Source organism: Poromitra crassiceps (genome assembly GCF_964638095.1).
Source record: "Poromitra crassiceps genome assembly, chromosome: 9".
In the NCBI taxonomy this organism is placed as follows: domain Eukaryota; kingdom Metazoa; phylum Chordata; class Actinopteri; order Beryciformes; family Melamphaidae; genus Poromitra; species Poromitra crassiceps.
Genome location: NC_139630.1, coordinates 35,162,832 through 35,182,488, shown reverse-complemented (window position 1 = coordinate 35,182,488; position 19,657 = coordinate 35,162,832). Strand labels below are relative to the sequence as shown.

Sequence of the window (19,657 nt, the reverse complement as noted above, 5' to 3'; positions counted from 1 at the left end):
AAATGTGTTGTATAAATAAAGTTGGCTTTCCTTGAATGCAATTCATGCAACACTTCGCTGCCAGAAAATCGGCAGATGCACTCCGCAGCGGAGCCTGTTTTGGCAACTCCGCCCACCATGCGAGTGCACCTATATCCTCCCTGCTCAGCGGAGAAGGAGGGAAGTATTGTTGTTGAATGAATTCGTTCATCATACAGTAGCCAGGCTACACTAACCTATGAAAATATTAATTTGGGCTAGGAGGAGCTGGAAATCCCTGCGCTCGCCTTTCAATCCGGGAGCAGGGGATTTCACCTGAAAGTACACAGCAGCACGGGGATGTGGCCGTGCTGCTTGGCTCTGTGTGAAAGCAATTTCTGTGGCGAGGCGGCTGGCTTTACGGGACTCCTAAACGGCTATTTTTGCGCGATCTGTGTATGAAAGAGCCTAATGTCAGTCTTGTGGTTGTGTATTCTCACGTGAGCAAAATGTGCCGTCAAATATGATGATTGTGGCTCTGGCCTGTCTACAGCTGATCTCAGTGTGTGGGAGCTCTGTCATATTCTAATTTGATTCCAATAAACTCACTTGCCTTGGCATTCTGAGAGAGAGGGGGGGGGGGGAGGTAGAGGGAGACCAGAAGAAGAAAAGATTTGAGGTTAAGAGTTGGGCGGTGTGAGGGAAACTACTGTCACAATTGGCAAGAGGGTGTGGAGTTTGATTGGAACACCAGGACTATTATGAAAAGAGCTGCTGTGTGTGGATGGAGAAAGCAGTAGCTAGTTCAGCCAGCTAGATCACAGCCTGGAGACTGGCGTACCTCAGCAGGAGACGAGACGAAAACTGCTACCAAGCTGCACTGTGTGAATCTTCACACACACACACACACACACACACACACACACACACAAATATATAGCATACAGTAGGGGTGTCACGATACACTCCGTTCACGATACGATACGTATCACGATACTGGGTTCACGATAACGATACGATACGATACGATTTTAACAATATTTTTTAAACTTGAATAATGACAATATATGACTGGAAAAGTAGTATTTTATTTGAAATGCACAAATACAAAACATGCTGTTGTGGGAAATTGTTATTACAATAACAACTAGAAAAAACATGAGATTGGAGATAAGGCTTATCTTGAAATAGAATTACGGTAGTTACACCGTCACTTAGATTTACTTTGAACTAAAAGGTTTCTCAGCAGTATAAATTCTCATTATGCATCTTCAGTTTTTCTTCAAACTCAAACAACAAGACTTTTCTTAATCTATTTTTTATGCATCTTCAGTTTTTCCTGTCAAGTAAACAGTTTTGCCAGAAACTCAATTGAATGGTTTCTCTCCTGTATAACTTCTCATGTGTCTCTTCAGAGACTTGTTCAACTGAACTACTTTCCACACATTGAACTTCAACAAACAAAGACGTTTCTTAGTCTATTTTTTGAAAAAAAAAAAAAAAAAAATTTTTTTTGCGATATGAGATTTCATCTCAACGATACATATCGTGACGTTTTACTATCGCGAAATTTCGTGGGACGATATATTGTGACACCCCTAGCATACAGACATATACAAACACACATATACTGTAAACAGAAATATATATACCACACACACACACACACACACACACACACACACACACACACACACACACAACACACACACACACACACACAACACACACACACACACAGTTGCTGATGTGCTCACTGATGCAGAGTGAAGACAAATTGCTCCCTCTGAAGGGAAAGACAAATCAAACACGGAGTGTGATTTTTGTCACTGTGGTGTTTGGCTTTAAGGCTGTGAGGCTGACATCTGACACAACACGCATGCAGTCACCCACCAGTCTCAAGACACACACACACACACACACACACACACACACACACACACAGATAAACACAGACACACAGACAGACAGACAGACAGACAGACAGACAGACAGACACACACAGTGGCCTGAGCAGCTCCAGGGCTTTGCCACCAAAAGCCACAAAGCGCCCCTGCACTTGTGCTCTTACTGCCACTGACTCTTTGATGCCTCACGCAACACATTTAAGTTGTGGCTTTCTCATTTAGGACGTCCGCCAAGGAGGTTATGTTTTCACTGCTGTTTGATTTCATTTCATTTGATTCGACAATAGAAGAAGCAAATAATACATCCTAGCTTTAACACATTGAGTGCCAGCCATTTTTTCATCCTGTAGGTAAGTTGTGCCAGGGTTTTTTTTGAGGATTCTGGCTCATTTTACAAGAGCCGAGGATTATTTTCTGTTAAGAATTCATGAACACCAATCATCTAAAAATAACTAATAGAATGTGTGCTTTCTCTGTCTAAAAGAGTTAGTTTGCAGAGTTAGTAGTTATGTAGATATTAGCCGTTGAGTACAGCATGGTTTCAGCGTCTGGAAATTTATTCAGAGATAAATGGCTTTTTGTGAAATTCGATAGAAAAGTCACTTTAACCATTCATTTTTGGCATCAGTAAGACCGTCAGACATTCTAAACAATAGTTTTGAACAGTAATTTCCTCCATAACAACAGGAAACACCCCTCTCATTCAAACTCCTCCCTCCGTGTGTCTTCTCCTCCTTCCTCCTGGCTCTACAGCGGGCGTGTCAGAAGCGCGTTGCTGCTGCCTGCCTGCCTGCCTGCGTGCCTGCCTGCCTGCTTGCCTGCGTGCGGACGCTCCTTGTGCGAGTCAAGATGGGCCGGGGAATGCGTGGGCGATGGGCAGATGTTGATTCTGGCCTTTCTGAGGTGTTTCAAAGTGTGTTTCACCTATAATCTATTTTGCAAATCGCTCTCCGCTCTCTGTGTGCTGCTGCCTGCGCGCGGCCGCTCTCGGGCAAGACAAGTGTGGAATGGATTACTGTAAAATCGCCTCGCCATTTCCTTGAATGGCTTGCTCCCGCGGCAGTTTTTTCTTTGATTTCGCTCGTCTGGGGGAGCACTGTCAACACTTAGTGGGTCGGTAAAATAGATTATACACATTCTCTTGCTCCAATAGTGATCTCGAAGATGTAAAAGTTGTTGATTGATGTCCCACCGTCAAAAAAAAAAAATGTTTATGTAAGACGAGATATCTCGGCTCTGGCACTCAAGCGTTGGATTATGTAAGACGAGATAGCTCGGCTATGGCACTTAACGTGTTAAAAATGATGGCACAATAAAGTCACAGACTTATTTCCATTGTGCTCCTTGATCTTATGGCAGTGAAGATGGCGAAAATCTGAATGGCTCTGCCGACTCAAACAATACAACTGACCACTAATCACAAGATGAACAATTTGACAGATTTCAATAACGTTTAAACAAGTGAAAAGCAAAAAGCAACAACAACGACATCAACAACCAACAACACTGAGTCACATATTAATCTTAGCAGGCTACCATTCCATACCTTGTTTGTCGGTTTGTTTTTCAGCACGAATAAAAGGAAAAATCCACTGGGCGATTTGAATGAAACTTGGTGGAAGGGTGTATGTAGCATGGGCCAAGGAAGAAGCCATTACATTTGGGAGCAAATTCAGATCCAATGAACTCACGCAAGAATTGGTATCCAACCCCCATGAATCCTTCATTAGGGTCTGGACACAAGGCTATCCGCCACTGATTCGGTGATGTACGTTTCAGCTCCAACTGATTGGTTGCTGGCTAGCTAGCTATTTAACATACAGGTGTGTTGTTGCAGCACTCTGTAATGCGTCATCGGTAACATTCGATTGGTCCCGCCACCTACATCGACCAGCCAATCAGGCATCTCGGACAGTATATGCCCTGAATAACCGCCAGTGGATGAATGCCTTGCGTGCAGACCCATATGAAGAGTGCTGATAACTGCGATTCATATGGGGCTGGATACCAGGCTACGCAATAAGAGCACCAAGCAATAATAATGAACAACATTATTGCCATTAGAACCTTGCCTTGGCGGAGATCTGCACTCTCCCTTCTAGTTCAATAAGCTTCTCAGTCACGTCTATACAAAATTAAAATAAAAAAAAGCACATCACATGACCAGTTTTATTTTGGCAATTTGAGAGTAAATATGAGTGTTCAGTCTCTGACATTTTCAAACAGTTCATCTCTTATCTTCAGAAAAATGTATTCCTTACAAGTTGCTTGGGGTGGATCCCCACAGACCTCATTCTGTTTCTGCTGAGCTGTCGTGGAAGTTTACTGCCCTATAACTTTCTAATCTAGCCTAATGTGCAGTATGAGATGAAGGTCACAACGTTTTGTGCCATAAGTTACATGTATTTGCAATTACTGCAAGCCCTGACAGAGAGAGAGAGAGAGAGAGGGGGAGAGAAATAGAGAAAGTGTGTCTCTATGTATGAGGAGGCGATAGAGAGCCAAAGTGAACGTCACTTCCTGCCTTGCCATGTGTACCAGCATCTAAAACAAATATGAATGGTGATGAACGACAGGAGGCAATACTTTTTTTTGATCCCGTTTGAATTATGCCATGAGGTCCACATGTACATTTTGTCAATTTAAAATAGAACTATGCATGTCAAGAAAGTCGCAGTTTGTCTTGAAACTGCAACATAACGTTTTAGTTTTGTATGAAACCGCGGCTCAATCGACACGACATCTTTCGTCTCGCACAACGTACGTCACACCAACTACAACAACAACAACATGGCCTCTTGGGAGACACATCACTTACGCGAGTGGTTGTGGGTCGTCTTTCTGATTTATAACTTATAGTGCAACAGCTTTACCACAAACTGCGACTTTCTTGACTGGCAAAGTCACCTTTTAAATTCACAAACATCATATGGCACATTATGTATATACCCTGTGGCACAATTCAAACGGGATCAAAACAAGTAACGTCTCTCTCCGTTCACCACTATTCACAGTCTTTTAGACACTGGTACGAGGCAGGAAGTGACGTTCACTTTGGTTCTCTAATAGCTTTCTTTACCACCTTATTATGCCACACGGAAGAACCCCAAAACTGCAGGTCTGGGATCAGATTAGCCAACCTAATCCTAACATCAGACATTGGAAGGCTGGGAAGACACTGACCCCCAAACAGCGGCTGCATCCTTCCCTTTTCACAAACTAGTGCCGTTCCAAAAAAAGCCAAGGTGCCTCGGCCCAACACATTTCCAGCAGGGCAGCCAGCCAGGATCGCAGGCCGCCAGAGACTTGGCTACACGTTTTAGCACTATGCCGGTGCAATAGGTCAGTAGGTAGCCTTGCCACATCGGTATGCAGTGTTAATTGATTTCAGATAGGACACACGGCACCTTTGAAAAGCTTGTGAGTGGAGGAAGGAAAGCTCTCCGCTGTGAGGTAAAAAAAGAGCAGAGATAAAGAGAGACAAACAGAAAGGAGGAAGAAAGACAGATAAGATAAGCGCGGGAAGAAAGAGCGCACTGTGGGCAGAGTCAGACGACGGGACGCTCAGGCTGGCATTGCTGTGATTATTACCACTGCAAGGTCAAGCTCACCAGGTGGGCGAAGAGACGTCACAACCTATCCCCGACCCAGTGTCCTTGTGACATCATTACACCAATGACACGCCCACTTACTGTCTATCTAATGCCAAGTAGGGCTGAAAAACAGCTAGAATGGCAGAGATGATGTGAGATTCAAGCACCTCCATTTTTCCAGTTTGGCCTTCAGAGAGGCGCAAGATTTAGCGTGTAACGTCACGTGTAACGTCACGTGTAACGTCACGTGTAACGTCACATGTAACGTCACGTGTAACGTCACGTGTAACGTCACGTGTAACGTCACATGTAACGTCACGTGTATGATGTTGTGATGTTGTGGAAAATAAAACTAATAATGCAGGGTAGATATATTCTGCTTTCGTTTCCTCCCTCCATTTGTATTGGAGCATGGCAGCTGATAAACTGCAGCCACATAGATACAGTGGGTCTGTCAGGGCTTTCACACCGGCAGGGCTCCGTGCCGGTTCCGGTTCCCGAACCCAAATTTAAACCGGCTGGAGCGTTCAGATGGAAAAAAGAATTGGTTCGGAACCTGAAAAGTTGGTTCTCAGCGGAACCAAAAAAGTGTTGGTTTTTCCTTGCCAACCGTGACATCATCAGTGCACGTGTCTTATTCTAGGCTGTGAAAACGAGCAGGGAGGAGAAGAACGCAGCGACAACATGGAGAAAAATAATTTGCAGTGGTCTGCTGAGGAAACCAAATGTTTAGTGGCGATTTGGGCATCTACCGAATTTTCAAGAAAAGCTAGAAAGCAGTACAAAAAAGAGCAAGTCGTATGCCGAACTTGCGGCAGAGATGGCCAAGGCCGGGTTCACTCGAACACCAGACCAAATAATTAATAAACTTACAAAACTGAAGAAGCACTACCGAATAATGTCCTACTTTGGTTCCGCTTAAACTGGTGTGAACACGGGCTGATTCGCCAGAAAGCACCAAGGTTCTGAGACTCCAGAACGGAGCCAGAGCCAGAACCAGAACCGTGTCTGTCTGAAAGTGGTATGTGTGGGATTAACGCCCACAAAATGTTACTACGGCTGGTGCGCGAGACCTAGACGGTGGGGGAAAGACCCCCATATATCTCAATGGGCTGCCTCACCAAAGGACGGTGCTGTGGCTCTACACTACAGGATTGGGGATTCAAGAGCAGGTACAGCCGTCTGTTCAGATGTGGGGGTTGAATGAATCCCTGATCCTGTCTGCCTGGGCTGGGCTGGGCTTAGGCTAGCAGCTAAATGCTAACTATGCTGAATGAGGAGAACGGGAGGATTTCCCCCATGCTGACCCATTGACCATCTATGACGAGACACCGCCTGAATGTATACTTATGCTGTATATATGCTGTATGATATGACAAGATAACAAATAATAATAATAGTACTATATGAGTGATTGCACTGCTGAATGTTTCACAAGTCTATGAATGGTAAATGGTAAATGGCCTGCATTTATATAGCGCTTTTATCCAAAGCGCTTTACAATCAGTAGATAGTCTACATTCACCCATTCATACACCGATGGCGGCAGGGTGCCTACACACCATCGGGAGCAAGGAGGGTTAAGTGTCTTGCCCAAGGACACAGCGACAGCAGCTGGGAGGGAGCGGGGATCGAACCGCCAACCCTTGCGTCATTGGCCGACCCGCTCTACCTCCTGAGCTAAAGCCGCCCCTCTATAGTGCTCTGTCAAATGGATGTGTATAATCTGGTTCCACATAAACTGGAGCTTTCTTGGCCTGTAAAGAGGAGTCAATACATTTTGACATGTACATAATGGATCAAGACACTCCGTCCAAGATGGCAGAAGCCAAAAAGCTCTCATACTCCATATAGACTGGACCATTTAATTATCCATTTCCAATTCTACCTGCTGTCTCATTTCAATGTATCGCAGGCAGCCCCCGAAATAATTGCTTTCTGCAGCCTACAAGCTCATTTGCACACGTTTTATTGATCAAAATGACTCGGGAAAACGAAAACAATCTAAACCCAAATTAAAAGCTTCATTAAATGTGAAAATTGGTCAGGGAATTGTGAACATCTGTTTCTCGGGCCCTGCATCATAAACTCCAAGGTTAAACCAAACACCAATTTACGGCTTGCAGACTCCAGGCATCAGCCACAGCACCTGAAGCACCTTCGCAAACACGGCACACGTCAACACGGCTCCTCGTGAGCTCAGAGAGATGTTTGGTAGGCTCTGACTGAAAAAGCCCTTTCAGCCCGGTGTTTGGTAGGCTCTGTGAGTCTGCAAGTAAGGCTGAAAAGGGTGCTGCCAGTTAAACTGACAAAATCGAACAAATTTGAGAGCATAGCATACAGTTAACTTACAGTACATGACTGCGGGTGCTGCTGGAGTACTGTATGTTAGGTTGAATTTAGAAGAGTTTTCCTTCATGCCTCCTCCATACAATTCAGCAGGTGGTATTGTAGGTGGCACACGTTTTCAGTAGCGGTGGGCTAAGCACAACACGGCTCCCTGTGACCTTGGAGCAGCTTTGAAGTGAATTGGCTCTGGTTGCAAGTTGTATTTTAACAACCTCCTGCCAGAGTGTTTGTGGCCTTGTTTATGACTGTTGGCATTCGAAACTGCTCCGGTATACAGACAGAGGCCTCTGTGTTTCATACCAACACGGCCCACATACGCAGAGGTCACTGGGAATAGAGAGTTAAGAGTACATTGATCTAACCTCTAACACGCGTCCCCATTTTGGACCCACTACTGAGCTGGGTTCTGATGGCTGAGCAGAGATCTACCTTGCTTTTTTAGCCTTCTGGAAGCTGGTTCCACATCTCAAGTTAGATTAGACCAGAGGTTTTCAAAGTGGGAGGTGGGCTTAGACCCCAGGGCGACTCCAAACAGTTTCAGGGGAGGCTCAGTTAAAAAATGACATTAGTGATTAGTTATCAAGAGGAGATCAAATAGAATAGCCTAAATGTGTGTGATTTGGTTTTCCACCTCTTTTCCAGAGACATAAACTAAAAATGCCTTCAGACCTTTTTTTTATGCATTTGGTGCAGTCTGAAGTATGTCTGAAGTACAGCAATATCAGTCTATCTTGGCTCAATTGTTGACTTGAGTGTCTAGGGGATGGGGTGGGGTCACATTTCTCCAAGCCTTGTCTGAGGGGAGGCCCACAGTCTCAGACTTTGGAAAGCCCTGGATTAGACAGACTGACACTGATCCTGAAACTCCTAACAATGTGCCTTGGGACTGGCCCCTCTTACCTTTGGGATGTCCCGGGTCACTGAACTCGTACTTCCCTCTTCCAACTGTCCGCAGCATCTGCAGCCCATTAGGGCCGTCCTGATTGGCTGCTGCTGTGGGCTGGGCCTGCGGTGCTGCCTGTCCATTGGTCAGGGGCAAGGCCGGGCGATGGATCAGGGGGTGGTGGTTGTGGTGAGGGGGTAAGTGGCCATTGCCCATCACACTGTGAGGGTTTGGATGAAGCACGTGGTTGGCGTGGGCGTTGTGGTGGGGGGAAGGCGCTACAGAGAGCTGGCCTGAGGGGTACGGTGGCTGGCCGGGCATGCCCAGCACCATGGGGGGCGGCTGCTGGGCGGAGTGCGGCGGCAGCTGGAAGTGGGCCGTCATGAGGGGGTGGTGCGGGGGCATGGGGGTCTGGATGGACGGGGTTACTCCTACGATGGGCGACTGCACGGTCACACTGTGGCTGAAGGTGGGAGGCTGGGGGAGGCCGTAGGTGTGGGGCAGGAGGCTGGGCTGGCTCACCGGAGCTACTGGAGGAGCCCACGGCGGACCTGGCAGACACAGGCAGAGACAGAAGAGGGAAAGGAAGAGAACAATCAATTGCATATCCAACTTCACACAATAACACAATATGAAAGTCGTGTAATTTTATACCGCAGATTGATTTGTGGCATTTTGGTAAGCCAGTAGACAAAGCCAGAGTGCTGATTTTAGGTCTGGTATTAGATGATCAAATGGAGACAGAAAACAGCATGGGAAGACAGACTACAGCTTGAAGTTACTCTCCGCGCCAGAACCGTCAGCGCGCACGCTCTGCTCTCTGGTCAAAGTTTGTTTTGGACTTGAAACTTCATGTCAAACGCAAACGATTTTGCAGTGATCCATGCAGCCGTGTCCAAGATCAACAACCACAATACGATTAGGGGATTTATTTTATTCCAAGCTGAACAAATGCTTTTGAATCTGAAAGCATACACAGTGCGGAGACATGCTCAGTGCGTGTGGCAGTCAGCAGCTCCATGATCTGTGTAGGAGCTTGTGTTTACCCAGATGCTCTGAGCCAATCATTTCTCTACCCTGAGGCGTGGATACCGAGGATGCGTTTAGCCAGACACTCTGAGCCAATCATTCCTCTACCCTGAGGCGTGGATACTGAGGATGTGGCGATCAGTGTCGGGGAGAGGATACTCATGGTATTGCACTTGTGAGAATGCAGCCATATTGGACCTGAATATTGCCTCCCATCTCCCTGAACCTCTCCCCGCCCCCAGCTCCTCATGCCCTCTGTCTAGAGCAGGGGTGGGCAACTATTTTTCATGGGGGGCCACATGAGAAACCCAGATTGTTGCCGGGGGCCGAACAAATATTGTCATACCATAACCCATGGATGGGCAACTTTGATGATAGAGAGGGCCACACAAAAAAATCCTCGCTACCAGATTTTGCTGAGGGCCGAACGGCGCCAGCGCGAAAACATTTTGGGCATTTGAAGCCAGGTTTAGAGGAATGACTCATTTTAAATGAACAGTTGTGATGTCATTATTCAGTCTTAACCACCAATATTTGATCCTTTTCTCACTCACTCCTATGTCACCACCTGCTCTCCCTGCAAGGCTTAAAATTAACTTTTTTGACCACCTGCCAATATGGCTGCTAGATTTTAAAGTTACCAGCCAATTAGAATTTCCACTAGCCGAAATGTTTTTCTTGAAATAAACCAGAATATGAGTGGATTAATTTAAGCATAAGTATCAGTAAGTGGCCCGGGATTCTCAAAGCCTGTGTTGAGGGTCACACGAACAAAAATGCACTCTTGAAGCGAAATAAATCCAAAACCAACGAGTTAATTATTTAAATTTCTACTTCAATGTAGAACAGTAATTTCTTACCATTGACATATATATAATGGACCAACGGAGCTCATTGACTTTGACACAGCAAAATGAAGCTCACTTCCGGATATTGTTTGATTTCGTTTGATTGGTTGAATGAATTAATGCTACACGGAAGTACGAGGGGAGGGGGCGGCTGCCGGGGGAGTTTCCGAATTTGCCCTGTCTCGCTTATCGCCGTAATGCATTATGGGTAGTCAGCTACTGTGGCTAATGCCGCTACTTACTTTACATTGCAGTAAAACGGCACTGAATGACCAAATTTATTGAACTTTTAACCATTTCGAGTAACACTAACACTCGAGTTTCCATACGGACCCCCAGCGTCGGTTAGTTGTTTATAACGTGACTATATTTATAACGTTATAACGTACTCCGGTTTCTGGGCTGAATCCAATGGTCTGAATACAGAGAAGGCTTAAGGCTTTATTTAACGGTATAGATAACGTTAAATGGTCCGCCATGTTATGGACGTTAGATGTACGGTATCTATATAGTTACGTGTGTCTACTAACATTATTAAAATATCATAAATTAACGCTATTTTCTGATAATTTGCTCAACTATTACTTGCTACACATTGATACCGGTCAGAAGTATTACTGTTCTTATTATCCGATGTTTGTCGTCAATTTTCCTCGAAATGGGGCTATAATTGGGGCCAACCCCTCCCCCCCCAAACAAGATCAAAAACACCTTAATCGAAAAGTGATTCATTTCTCTAGGCCTATTTTACAATTCTGAAATAATTTGGGTTACTACTACTACGATAATTAGATATACTTAACACGTTCAGTGCCAGCGACGCCATATGGCGTCATTAGAAATTTACCGTACAGTGCCAGCGACGCCAAATGGCGTCATAACTCCAAATTGTTTTTTTGACGGGGGGGTGTCGATCTAAGCTTCTTACGTCGCCTCTAACAATATTGTAGCTATTGGAGGTCGATAACCTATTTTACAAACCCATTAGGTGGCGACAGCACTCTCCTGATCAGAGAAAAAGGAGCCAAACACACAGAAATAGTCACTGGTGAAAATGAGGAAATCGCATTGCATCCGTCCGTATGCATCGACGTGCCTCCATAAACGAGCACAACGCCAGCTGTGCCCCCAGCAGCAGCATCCGCTGTCACAACTGAGCACTTCCATGTACGCTGCAACAGCACATTCACATAATCAGCATTATTATTCCGAACTGGAAGCATGCCAGCCCGTGACAAACACACGCGGAACCAAAAAGCTGAATGTCGCGCACCATTCACTGTGTGTGCGCAGCAAACTCAGCAGAGACTGAGAGCCACCAGACACATAAGACACACCCAGGAGGCGTGTGCAGTTGAGGGGGGGGGGGGGGGGGGAGCACGGAGAGCAGCAGAGCAGCATACACTTCACCCAGACAGACCCAGACATCAGAAAATTAGCTTCAGAGTCAGAGATGTGCTTGAAATGTTTAATTTCACAAAAGGCTCATTATCTCAGCTCGTAGAAAAAAAGGTATGTTTTTCGTTCAATCAAGCTATCTTCTCCGGCTCATAACTAAAGAACGGAAAATGGGATCAATAAACTTTTTTTTGCAGGTGATAGAAGAGAGTCTCATCGTTATTTGTGCGTGTTCAGTGTTTACATAGTAATTATTAAAAAAATTATATGACTGTTTTAAAATGCATTGCGGCCTATGTGGCACAGCAAGCAACCTTTTGCCCAAGGGCCGTGGCACTGAAAGTGTTAATAATAATACTGCAATATTCCATGTTTTACAGTTGATTCCATTTTATTACCAAATTCCATGATTCCGTCCGGTTTTTTCCATTTTGCGGAAATCATACAGTATAGAGACAGTCGGCGTGTGTGGGGTAAAACCGTCCATATACTGTATCCCAATGGGCTGACTCACCAAAGGAAGGTGCTGCGGCTCTAACTACAGTTTTGGGGATTCTAGAGCAGAACACAAGACGTCTGTTCAGATGTGCGTTTACTGCTGATCGTGTCTGCCTGGGCTGGGCTAGCAGCTAAATTCTAACTTTGCTGAATGGAGAGAACGGGGGATTTACCCCACCCTGACCACGCCCCCCAGCCAGGCTGAGCCAGCTAACCCAGCGTCTATGACGAGACATCACCTCAACCTATGGCCCTACCTCTGTCCCAGCTCCAGAAATATCCTGCCACTCTGCTGAGGGGCTAAAGGTTAAATCACAGCATGCAAAAAGAGGAAGAAAAAGAAGGAAAAAGAAACCCACATTATTCATGAGACTAGCCCTGCTAATATTACAGTCTCGGGATGAGAGAGAGAGAGAGAGAGACGTGGGAATGCAATAATAGAGGATCTAGTTTAGCTAGAGAGCAGCAGAGGCCAATTTGGTTCATAATTTACATCAGTTACTGGGCTAATCGACACCAACACTGTCTTTCATTTCTCCTCGTTTGCAGCTCCTCCTGATACAGGATTCATATCAAATGGGATAATGAAATAATTCCACGCCATGTACCAGTTTGGGGATGATTAGCAAGCTTTTAATAAGATGACCTCTTTAGGAGGCGGCATTGATTATAGTTTGATATGCATCTCTCTTCCAATTCTATGCCCGGGTCCTTTACCGTCGCTTTCTGGACGAGACTATTACAACTGGAATATATTATTAAGTACACAAAGAATCTCATTAGCAAGGCCCAACATTCAGTCATATTCGCAGGCCTAGCCTGCCAAGCTGATGAAAGGTTTAAGAAGAAGAAGAATTAATTGCATTAACATTAAATGCATCCTGGTCGTGATTGCTCTCTTGTATTTCATAATTAAGATTGGCAAAGGATAGAATATTAAATTATATCAAAAGTGCTGCATGGCCTTTTTTAAATCGTCCATGAATTCCCCAATTAACCTTTAGGTAATTCTAAAAGCACAACATAAAAACAGCATCCGTTTTCCTGCATTTCAAGCAAAACAAAGGATCGAAACAGAACTTCTTCTCAAAGAGAAACTTCCTTAAACAGACACAGCAGTGAACCTTCTGTTGAAAGAAAGCGTTGATTAATTCTGGCACATTTGGCAGAGAACTTTCTGGCAACACAGTTCAGTGAAGTGCGGAGAGGAGCTGGCTTCGTTGCAAATGCCAGTCACAGTTTGGAATAGCGCACACACACACACATATCAATATGCCACACTATGCTTGGATTTGAGTGTCATATGCGACAGCGTGCTGGGTCGGTGACATCTCACTCTCCTCGCGCGTTGCTCCGAGATGCGGCGTGGGCGGAGGAGTTGGCAGGGGAGGGGAGGAGCGAGGGGGGGGGGGGGGGGTGATGGGGGACAGCGAGTGCGCCGAGCCTCGTTCAATGAGAAGACCTGGAGAACTTCACAGCCCATTCAGCCAGCCGCTGTCCGCTCACAGCAGGGTGCTGAATGTCCCACTGCAGGGGGCAGGGAGCAGGCATCGGCTGAAAGCCCAGTCTGAACAGTACAGACAATAGGAGGATTCACTCACTATTATCCCATTCTCAACCATGTTCTGCCATCATTACAGCATAACAACTCCACTGGTGGAAAACCAGGGTTGTTGGGGTCAATTCATAAATGAACTCATCAATTCCAGTTGAACTGAGGAATTGGAATTTGAAAAAAGAAAAGAAAAACGACATTTCCTCTTAGTGCGATTGAATTGGAATTTACCGTGGCTTTTTGCCTTCTTCTCAATTCAATGCGTGATTATGGCCACAACCCCGGCAGAAACATTCTGCTAAGCAAACTGATCAGACTGTTTAATAATTAATCCATGACCCAAATTAAATCTTTAGGGGAACTATGCGAATTACACTCAGGGGCTAATTAGCCTACTGTATGTCAGTTGCCCATGCTGCTGCGGCACAGGCTTAGATTTTACAATGTAGACATGTGGAACATGTTTTGAGCAGGACACCATGCTGGCCCCCAGCGTAGCAGCCGTCTACATTCTGAGTCGAGATGCGATGAGCCAGAAGTTCCACTGGAACAAGCTCTGCTCTGTGCCAGTATTACTCTTAAATGAGACACATCTGTGATGAGAGGAGGCAGAGGCCAGCAGAGCGACGGAAGGAAATTGACTGCTCTAGGGCAGAGCCATTCTGGGTGAGTTCATTACAATAAGAGTAAAAAACTTCAGCGGTGGTTTAACCCGTTACTGTGCAGCCTGCGTGCCGCCCCCTGCTCCAGGTTTTCAAACAGGCATGAATAGAATTAATAAGGTCGATATCCAAATTAAGCCTTGGGGAGATCATTTGGAGGACTTTCAGACTTTTGTCAAATGATCTTAAGATAGATTAGCTTTGCTAAGTGACACAGTAACAGGAACAAGGACAACAAGATGAGAACAGAAGCACTATGTAGGTGAAGATGGTGGGGACTGCATGGCTTGTTAAGGTGCAATGTGGACACATAACACTCCCGCCCCACCCACCCATTTATTTATTTATTGATAATCACACTAATGGAGAGGTTTATATTTTTTTCTCCCCGATTGCCAATTCCCCCCAAATCCCGGTTGTTGCTCCACTCCCTCGAACACAATTGCTCACTTTGAAACACACTTACCAAACTAACTGCCACCGTTTCACACGGGAGGCGAATATCAATCTTTCTAGCTGAACAGACTGGCTGAGACTCGTCACCTGTACTAGCACTTAGCAGCTGCTAATGTTAGCTCAGTAACCAGCTGGTTAGCACTTCTATCAGACAATAAGCAAGAGGGGAACTGCTGCAGCTGCAGTAAGGAACAACAAGCAAAGACTTACCAGAGATTTCCAATTCATGCCCGGTATAATCCATACTGCCTTTATGATCGTTGTTCCGCCTTCTTTTAGTCCCCCCCTGCGTGTATGTGTCATGTGTGTCCATTGTTTGTTGCACTATCGTCGTCGCCTTTAGTTTAGTGTAAAACGTCGAGTCCTTGAAAAGCGCGATATAACGTTAAGTCCCATGTATTATCGTTATTATTATTATTATTAGAAATGCACGTTTACAAGGTCCAAATTACGTTAATTAACGTTACTCCACCGGGACTTGCCCTTTCCTCATGTTGTTGTGGTTGCCATGAAAAACAGGCAGCGTCTCCTCCTCGTCTTCAGTCAAACACCCTGACTCCGCAGCTGAGTTTTGAATGTTTATTTCGTGCAGTCCGTAGCATTAAATGATGCAGTATGCCTACTGATGTAGAAACAAAGCGTAAAACTACGTGCAACAGACAATAATTACTCCAATCTCTCCTCTGTCGAGCAGGCTCAGGCTGGCTGACTGACTTCCGCTATCAACAAACACACCTCCCACGTCATGCACCAGATTACCGTAAATGACTGAATTCAGCCTGAGCGCAATACAAAAACATGCATGGCTCTACTCTTGTTCTGAGGCGCTGCCCGCCCGCACTATGGACTACTCTTCTCTTAATTTATGCCCCCCGCCACACACACACACACACACACACACACACACACACACACACACACACACACACACACACACACACACACACACACACACGCACACAGTGGCGGCTGGTGAGTTTGGAAATAGGGGAGGAAGGAGGAAAATAATCCACGGCATCATATTATTTTACACTAGTTACCTAGACTTTATGGTTACCTAGACACCTAGTCCTAGACATTACTAGACACCTAGTCTCAACGCCAGACCCATGAGAGTTCTTACACTGATACACTACGTTACTGCATGCTGCAGAGCTCTCTCTGGGTCTGGGACACTTTCCCTCAGAGGGCTGGTTATGTGAGGGAACCGTTCACTTGGCCAGTCATATGCCAGGGATGGATTCAGTCCTCTCCAATCAGTAACGACTTTGCGATCAGACAACACGGGAGGCGCAACCCATTTTTCGAACCGCTCTCTCATCGGTGCTACGACCTGTCACTCATTCAATTTCAACCTGCCGTCAAAACCAGCAGTGGCTGTGAACTGGCACAGCCACAGACTCACTTATGTTGTATGCGGAGTGCAGCGATTCAACGTAATATTTGAGTCTGGGGAGACTACTAGACACCTACCTCTGTCTGTTTTTGATATGCTATGTTATGTTATGTTGTGTTACTGTCATTGATGTTGCTGCTGCTGTAACACCAGAATTTCCCTCCAGGAATGAATAAAGTAGGCTATCTATCTATCCATCCATCCATCCATCTATCTATCTAGGTTTCAAACTTCCAATCATGGAAGTTGGAAACCCTCATTAGTGTTTTGCTTGCACCTGTGTTTACCCTGCCTTTTCGACAGAAAATGGCGCCCGTGAAAAGGGTCTATTGTGCGCTGAGTGACGTCACTCGAGTACTCCATGATGTGATCAGTGATGGTCACTCGAGCAATTGTGATGTCATCAGTGATGCGAAGTTGAGCAATTGTGTGCTGTGCATGCCAATAGAGCGGCCGAGCGTATTCGAGCCCGCGAAGCGGGCGAGTTGCAGGGCGAGCGAGGCCGAGCAGCGGCAGAGCTAGCAAGGCTGCGCAGCGGGCGAGCCTAGGAATGGAGCAGGCGTAGCACACGAGACTTCTAGTTTGATTAAGATACCACTCATGCAAAGAGCCCTTCACAAGATGGAATAAGCACAATAAAACAGCTGAAATATCTAAAGAGCACCTGTAAAGGAGCGTTCACACCGAGATATTTATTTTTCGCTCTGTCGCTCAAGTCAACCCTTTGGAATCGCTCTGTCGCTCTGTTTAAATCGCTCATCAACAGGCACACGAAATGACGGACATGTGGGGGATATAACGTTACGCAATGTCATGCTGTTTGTCCACTACGAGCCACCGTCATTGTTTACAATCTAAGCCTATCAGCGTGCTCCTAATGCGAGCTGCATACCGGTAGTACAGACTTCACTTCATGTCAGCTGTCAGCCTGTCAATGCGGTTTGTTGCCACACAATAAACCAGCGGTTTGTTCCAAGCCAGAGTGATCCTTGACTCGCTCTCACACGGCAGCCAATCAGCGTTGAACAGCGAGCAACTGATGCCAGCGTATTTTCGCTCGAGTTGGAATATTTCATCTTGAGCGACGAGCGTATTTTCTCCCTATCGCTCTGTCTCTGCCGCTCGGACGCCCAGCGATTATTCTCCCAGGCGAATATACGCTCAATCGCTCGTTTGCATTAACTTTGTATGTAAACTCGACGCCAGCGACAAACTTTAATAGGTCGGTGTGAACGCACCTTAAGTGATGACTACAAAGACCCAGCAGCTCTTCCACTCCATTGTCTTCAGACTCACTAAGTTCATTTGAACCTAAGTAGCTCCCAAAATAATGGAAGGGATGCATATTATATTGAAAATTGCCCCCCCTCACTGCAACTGTCTCCCTTGACATACGGGTTTTATTTTGAAAATTGAAAATTTTCTGGTCTGGGGCATTTTGGCACTAGTGCAGCGACCAGGACTCTCATACCCCACCGACTCCCCAAAGGCCAATTGTGTCTGTAGGAACGTCTGACCAAGCCGGAAGCACCACCACCGGGAATTGAGCTTGGCTCTCCGCGGTGGTAGGCGAGTGCTTTTACCTCTACACTACCCAGACCCCCCATGGAGAAATATCTATAATTATATGCATTATTATGTACATGCCTAAGATGGAGTATGTGAAGACGGCATTTGTGAATGAACATTATGCGTGTGCGTATGTAATGTATGCATGTTGTGGAGGCAAGCATGGGTTTTATGTAGGGCACGCACGCCAAGATGCTTCATTACCACGGATGCTAGCTGCCCCCCGAGCTGTTTGGGATGTAGTACACGAGTGTGTGTACACGAGTGTGTGTTGTGTGTGTGTGTGTGTTTGTGTGTGTGTGTGTGTCTGTATACATGCATACATGCATGCAGGCGTCCTTGCATGCACTTGCTCCGTGATGTGAACACATATCTCAGTTATAATGCGAGTGTGTCTGCCTGTCTATGCGTGTGTATGTAAATGTGCACGTGTGTGGGCTGTGTGTGTGTGTGTGTGTGTGTGTGTGTGTGTGTGTGTGCGTATGTGCGTGCGTGTGTGTGTGTGTGTATGTGTGTATGCGCGTGTGTGTGTGTGTGTGTGTGTGTGTGTGTGTGTAAATGTGCACGTGGGCTGTGTGTGTGTGTGTGTGTGCGTACGTGTGTGTGTGTGTGTGTGTGTGTGTGTGTGTGTGTGTGTGTGTGTGTGTGTGTGTGTGTGTGTGCTCTTCATTACCGGTGGGTTCACTGTCTCTGTGTTGCTTTGCAGGGGGCTCATCTGTATCCCAGGGCGTGAGCTGGTTGATGGGAGTCTGTCCCCACCGAACCCCCGGAGCCAGCAGCAGTCCTGGGGCCTGGTTCTCTCCAGGAGACAGACCGGAGACCTGCAGCACAACAGCACAAGATCAATCAATACACAAGCAACATACAAATCCCAAGGAAAGATAACAGACAGAAGGCAAACAAGTAAAAGAACAGCATGGCATCTGAGAACACAAACCACACCATTTTACACTGGTGATCTTTAGGCTACACTGCAGCGCTGTGGATGGTAAATTATGGAAAAATCATATATTGTCAATGTTGTAAATACTGTATTTAATTTCCTATCTAGAAATACTACAGTGAATCGCACCTTACTGGCATTCTTACTGTAGCAGTTGTGTTCTGACATTTAAATGTAAGGTGAGCCCTGATGATGAGTAGGGCAGAGTTAGTACGTGTTCAAATGAGCAGTGAGCGATTGCTGATTACAGTCAGAATATAATTGGAGTAGAGCAGAGAAATCGTGTTGATGGCCTCAAATCTTTGAAGAAATGCCACTATTCACTTGTTAACCGCACCGCGGATATATGTCTCTGCCGACAAGTGAGCAGTCGACATCCATGTCTGTCCAGACTTTGACGTTTGAGCCAAATGTGAAGAAATTCCGTCAAGGCATTACTGAGATATGGCGTTACCGAGCTTGAAAAGTGGCGTTCGTGAGGTCACAGTGACCTCGACCTTTGACCACCTAAATGTAATCAGTTCATCCTCGAGTCCAAGTCGACGTTTGAGCCAAATTGGAAGAAATTCCGTCAAGACGTTCCTGAGATATCGCGTTAACGAACATCGGACGG

The 19,657-nt window shown here is 45.9% G+C and overlaps 1 protein-coding gene across 1 annotated transcript in view; it reads right to left on the bottom strand.

The window, feature by feature from the left end:
• klhl29 (kelch like family member 29) overlaps positions 1-15,794 on the bottom strand; it is a 152,416-nt gene extending 136,622 nt beyond the window's left edge. Inside the window, exons 1-2 of the mRNA XM_083642792.1 lie at positions 15,347-15,794; positions 8,708-9,241 (exon numbers count right to left, since the gene is read on the bottom strand). Coding sequence (XP_083498918.1) covers positions 8,708-9,241; positions 15,347-15,449 — 637 coding nt within the window. The 5' untranslated portion in view covers positions 15,450-15,794. The remainder of the gene's footprint in view (positions 1-8,707; positions 9,242-15,346) is intronic.
• Between the last annotated feature and the right edge of the window lie 3,863 nt (positions 15,795-19,657).